General features: G+C 30.1%; 1 protein-coding gene across 1 annotated transcript in view; it reads left to right on the forward strand.

Moving 5' to 3' along the window:
- The window catches only part of LOC125076218 (glutamate receptor 1-like), a 168,363-nt gene extending 165,140 nt beyond the window's left edge, over positions 1 to 3,223 (forward strand). The window contains exons 16-19 of the mRNA XM_047688279.1: positions 73 to 257; positions 405 to 507; positions 587 to 856; positions 3,152 to 3,223. Coding sequence (XP_047544235.1) covers positions 73 to 257; positions 405 to 507; positions 587 to 856; positions 3,152 to 3,223 — 630 coding nt within the window. The remainder of the gene's footprint in view (positions 1 to 72; positions 258 to 404; positions 508 to 586; positions 857 to 3,151) is intronic.
- The last annotated feature ends 3,014 nt before the right edge of the window (positions 3,224 to 6,237 follow it).

The following is a 6,237-nucleotide window of genomic DNA, read 5'->3' on the forward strand; positions in this document are numbered from 1 at the left end:
AAGATTACTTAAATCGAGATCTTTAAGCTGTATAAAAAAGTACCTCGACCACTATACTATTTCATTTTACAGGATTATATTAAACGACCATCAAAATCAACCACTCAAGTCCAAGAAGACTTATGGATGGGATTCATATCTACAGATTCTTTTCTGGGGAGTGATGAAGTTAAGAAGCCATGTGAAATGCTGGTCTCCGTTACCCAATCTGGAGTCAAAGATTTTGCTATTGCTTTCCCAAAAGGATCTAAACTACGGTAGGCAATATTCGCTATACAGTTGCATAGCGAATTTTCTGAGCGAATATTTAAATTGCTTGTGATTGTTGCGACGCATTGCGACTTATGTGATAACACTTGCGTATTTAATATTTTACATATGTATTCTAAAGCATCTCTTTCTAGGGATGGAGTGAATTTGGCTCTACAGGCTCTTAGGAATGAGGGGGAACTGCAACAACTCGTTCGAAAATGGTTTATCGATGCTAAGTGTTCTATTGATGGCGAGGTAACAAGATACTCTAATGAAAGAATATATTTTAGTGTATGTTTGGTTCTTTTTTAAAAAAACAAATGTTCTTTTCTAGATCCACGGTAAAGAGTTAACATTAACTCAAGTGGCTGGACTATTTTATATTTTAATAGGAGGCATGGGCTTGGCACTTGGCGTCGCTTTACTTGAATTCATCAGGCACGGAAGAAATGCGGCTGCTCGAGCGAATATATCCCTACGAAATGCCCTTAGAGCCAAGCCAGCTGGTAATGGTGGCGTAAATAATATTAGTCCAGTACACGAACCGCCAGAAGAACAACTTGAACAGGAACAACTTGAGTGGAATGGTGCTTCTTACACAGGGGTAAGCATTCGAAACAATTAACTGCTAATTATTTATTTAAACGCCGCATGGATCTTGAATTATAGTTAAATAAAATTTCACTGAAATCGATCGAGTAGATATGATTGAATATCAAATTTAAATAACTCCCTTATTACTAAAATTGCAAATATATCACATCGCTTAAAAATATATTAAAACGTAACCTCACTTAAAAATCATTTTTATTTGAAATTATTATGCTTATGAATAATTATTTTATAAATTGCACTCCTTCTTTTATGGCTTGTTATTTTAGTTTGACACACATTATTTAATACTGCTAATATTAAAAGATTTATTAAAATTCTCGCACTCTTTTAGATCAATAATGACATTCAGACATTAAAATTAAAGTACTCGAAATTCGACCTACTAATGGCTTGAATTGGAACATCTTAAAACTTATTGTAACGTTATAAAAAAATAATGTTTACTAGCGTTTATTATCTTGTAAAGAACTAATATGATAACATAATAATTAGGAATATTAATTTATTTTCATTTTACATGTTTTTCGTACATATTTTTTTATTGATAAATTATTTCTGTTCAATTATTTCCACGATCTAAAATGGTGCGATAATTTTTATATATTTCGTAGTATATATATACAGCCTTGCAATATTGTAATCTTGGAAATTCTTCAACCTCGTCTCTTTCTTCTATCTGTTTTATTAAATTCATTTATATCTTCTAGTACAAGATTTTATTTATCTCAAAGAACTGAAAGATCCAAGATTTAATATAAGACTTATATTACGCACATAACGATAAAAGCAGTACACATTTAAATTACGAAGCGTTCAAAGCTTAACGAAGTTTTAATTATAAAAAGAGCAATTCTTACATAACGATATTCAAAATAAATCAATGTTATTTATTGGGCGTATAGTCATTAGATTTTTTGTGTTCTCTATTTAATATCTAATTGCGTCGCTTTATTTCTCCATAACTAACTGTCAAAGGTTTGCAAGTACTGGTCGTATGAATAAATTGCCGATAGTTACCTGCTAAACAGACTGATATTTATGGTTACATATCAGTACACTGCAACTGTCGGTTGCTGTCAGTTCGTAATCAATCCGTAATACATTTGAAATTATTAGCGTCGTTATCGCACCCGACGTCTGTCAAACGGTCAAGGCTAAACGACTAAAATAAACAGTTAATATAAATTTATAACAACGTAACTTAATTGAGCACTAATTTATAATATTTATTGTGATTAGACATTATTATATAGTTTAAAATAAAACTTAATATACGATGGTAATATTTTTATCGCAACATCTACACCGCCACAAAGTTGCATCGTTCATTCGATCAGTGACCTGTCATTGACGCAGTCTCGCATCGTCCAGACAAAAGCAAGATAGTGTCGGTTATTGTCGGTAACCAATCCGTTTGCATTTTAACAATTATTACGAGAAATCTTTACTTACCAGTACTTGCTTTGCTAACAACGTTGTTTGGAAGTAAACTTCACTAGTCAATATCCACTACTAGTTGTCATCAGTTAGTAAACGATTCATAACATCTTATCGGTTGTAAATGATATTATCGATTGATATCAAACCGTGATCGATTACAATTAAATATCTAACTCATAACTCGTAACAAAAAAGCAGATATAGTTTGTAATAAGACAGTTTGTCGTAAATAAGTCATCAGTGATATTATTATCGGATTTGACAATATAATTGCTGATAAATTATTTTATTCTTAAAACGATAATTTTACACTAGTATCCTGATTGTTCACTTTTATTATACAAATGGTATCAAATTTCCCGATTTTGCTATTCTAAGTTATTTCTATTTTTTTTTATTGTTATGTAAGAAATGTCTTGAAAAAGCGATTGATTTTATTTAAATCATCTATATTTTTATTATTTTATTCATTAACAATATCATATACTAAAATATTACTTAACAGATTTTTAACTTTGGAACCACTCAAAGCTCAAACGACATAACTTCTCAACCAAGGCATGTATTTTCATTCATTTTGAAATATCAATGTGTTCAAAGCGATGTTACCTAACGTGTCAGTCTCTTGAATACCTGTCACATTGTATCAATGATATAAATGTTGTTTCAAATCTGTGCGACGTATTTCTATAAAATGTGACTAACTTATCATAATCCTATTCGCAGGTAACAAGACTTTAAATACATTGTATTATCACTCCCCATCAAAATTAGGTGCTATAGACAAGACCAACTATGTTAAGTAGAAGTATCATATCAATTATCGTAGAAATATGCTCTCCAGTATTACACCTCGTCTAGTCAGGCTGCAGGTCAGGAAGAGACTTCGTTGCATGCCAGTTTCACACCAGTCTGATCCGCGACCCGGGGCGCCACCTCGCGTCGCGCGTCCCAAGCTCGTCGATTGTCGAGTCCAATTGATTTGTACCAGCTGTAAATACAGCTGATCACGATCTATATATACTTTTTTATCGTTTCCGTATTTTATTTCTTTTTTTTTTTTTTTTTAATTCTACAACAAATTTTCGTATGATTTCATTTTTATAATATCATGACCCCTCGCTTAAATGAATTAATGCTTTCAAATGTTTCTTGTTTAATCTTGTTTATTTTTTACATATTGTATCCTTATTAAATTCTATCCTTATTATCTCGTGATTTAATAATAAAATAAATATTTAAATTCGAACCCGAACCGATTTATGATTAATGATGATACCGGCTTTGATTACGGATTATTGTCGAACCGTGGATTTATGAAACAGGACTGGATTGAAAATGGATCTATCTTTAATCAAACATATAATCGTAATATTATATCGATGTCTCACTCTAAATGTTAAGAATAGATATTCACTTACATTCCAAATCATCGGATCTTACCGAGTAGATATTATCAGGGTCTTTTAAAATTACGTGTTTAGTGTTAAACTTCAATTATTCAAAATATATGTGTATATTTCCGTAATTGTAACTGTTCATATAAGGGTTAGGCAAAATTGATTGTCAAGATTATGTGTTATTGATTTGTTTAAATAGTAACGTCAGCAATGTTCTTCTGTTGTATTTTGAGATAGAAAATTTTTTAATCGCTTCTCGACTTCTTTAGTGCCCGATGTATTGTTCGGGGACCTGATATATTATTATATAACTTGTTACTGTTTTTATCGGAATAAAAAAATATATTTGTCTAATAGGTTTTGCTGACGTTATTTTCTTTAAATTATATGATACGGTATGTAACATAACATTATATAATATGTATACATCCCTTGTGTGATAGGTAAAAATGAATTTTATCATTAGGTTAGAAAAACTTTTAATGCTTTAGAGTCTTAAGACGTCGATTGTATTTGAATAAATCTAATTGTTGATGTTAGTTGGTAGCTGTATAGAGTTAATAGATGTAAATTTATTTCTTAATATTTAAATATTTTATGTTATTATATATTATGTAATTAATAGTCCAGAAGTTGAGCGTAAGTTTACATAAATTATTCAATGTCAATGATTCGACTATTATGTTGAATTTAAAAACCCTACGCTCATCGCTTGGACTAATACTAATTCTCAGTTATTTGAACTATGTAGTTTAGACATATATGATAAAATGCTGTTCGTTTTAAGTAAGTGTTTACATTCTTCCATATTAACCAAATATATATGGCTCGGGCCTTATTTAAAAAATGACTTTCTGATATTGTATATAATACATAACGCGAGCCTAATTAAGATTTTTTCTAATATTAATATACATATATATATTAAGAGAATTTGCCAAAGGCACTACATAAGGAACTCATATCAAGAGACTCTATTGATATTGTATAACGATCGAGCGTTTCATTTCGTCGTCCCTGTTTAAAACTTGAATTCTACTCAGTTCTCAAACTATACTATACCTCTCATAGCTATTAATTGATATTATTATTAAGCTTCCGTCCTACAAAGCTTCTGTCGAAACAGTATTGATACAGATTATCGTAATATGTCAGATCCTAATTTATTAGCTGTCAAAGTCATTTTTTTTTTTTTTTAATTTGCTGAATATTTTTTATTCTGTCAAAGAAACATTATAAAAGACAAAATGCGTTATCGTTTATAAGATAATTTTATTTTTTTAAATTTAGAATTAAGTTGGCTAAGCCTGATAGAGTTTGATAGTAGTTAATTTTTTTTTTTTTTGTAAAATTTTTTGGCAAATGAGATACATAATATGAATTGGTCAATGTGAATATTCGGTCTTCAAATTCATTAGGATTTTGATTCTTTTAACGTCAGAAGACGATAAGAAATCGAGTTCTGTGATCGATTTAATGAAAAAGAAGTGCCAAATTAAAAATTTAAGGAGGGTGGTTAATTATATTAGATGGATCACTATTGATAAGTGGTAAATAATGATAATATAATATGTGCGGTCGCGTCCGTCCGTCACAAAAAGGCTGAAATATACGAGTGGAAAGTTTTACTTTTTATTACTGATATTGGAACATTCGACTTTTAAAACTTTGTTAGATTAAACAAATGTTATGTGGTACAGTTTCTTGGGAATCTTAATTAAACGTTTGAAATTAAATACTACTTCTAACGAATATACTATGAACGCACCTTTATGTACATATACTGGTTCGAACCGGATTTGTAACTTCTGACGTTAATAATATTGTGACGGATACCGCTCTGTCAAAAATGTACCGCGTTTGAATTTTTGCGATTGAAACCAAATTAAAATTTCATATATCGAATATTTATTGGTGAGAATAATAATAAAAGGAAAATTAAAATTAGCGCACCGACATGATATTGCGACCGCACAGCTTTGCGAGCGTTTAAGAAATTTTGATCTCAAATGCTTTAAATCACATTTTAGTTTGAATATATTCTAGAATACGGCGTACGGCTGTTCAACTATCCTACCTTCATTACCTAGTTAATTATATTAGATATATAAAATATTATCTATTATTAAGTTTAACGTTATTCTTCAAATGACTGATTTACATAATCGTTTCATTAATTAGTGTTTAGTATTAAGACATACTATATTTTAATATGTTAACTATTGTTAGAATAAGGGAATGAATATACATAAGTCAGATTTTTTCGGAAATGCAGTCTACAGCAGTACGTGTAAACGCACTTGATGATATTTATCACGCATCTGGATATCAATGCATCTCTGTCACACTCGTTGAAATTGCATATACCATGTCTCTGTTACACCAGTCACTGTAGATTAATTCAAAACGTTACGTTATTTCTTTAAACATATAAATAGTAATGTACATATGAGAATGTTTAGTAGAAAAAAATATGTGTTGTAAAAATATGCGACAAAATGTATTTAAATAACATGCATTTGCTATGTCA

Source organism: Vanessa atalanta, chromosome Z, assembly GCF_905147765.1.
Source record: "Vanessa atalanta chromosome Z, ilVanAtal1.2, whole genome shotgun sequence".
Taxonomy (NCBI): domain Eukaryota; kingdom Metazoa; phylum Arthropoda; class Insecta; order Lepidoptera; family Nymphalidae; genus Vanessa; species Vanessa atalanta.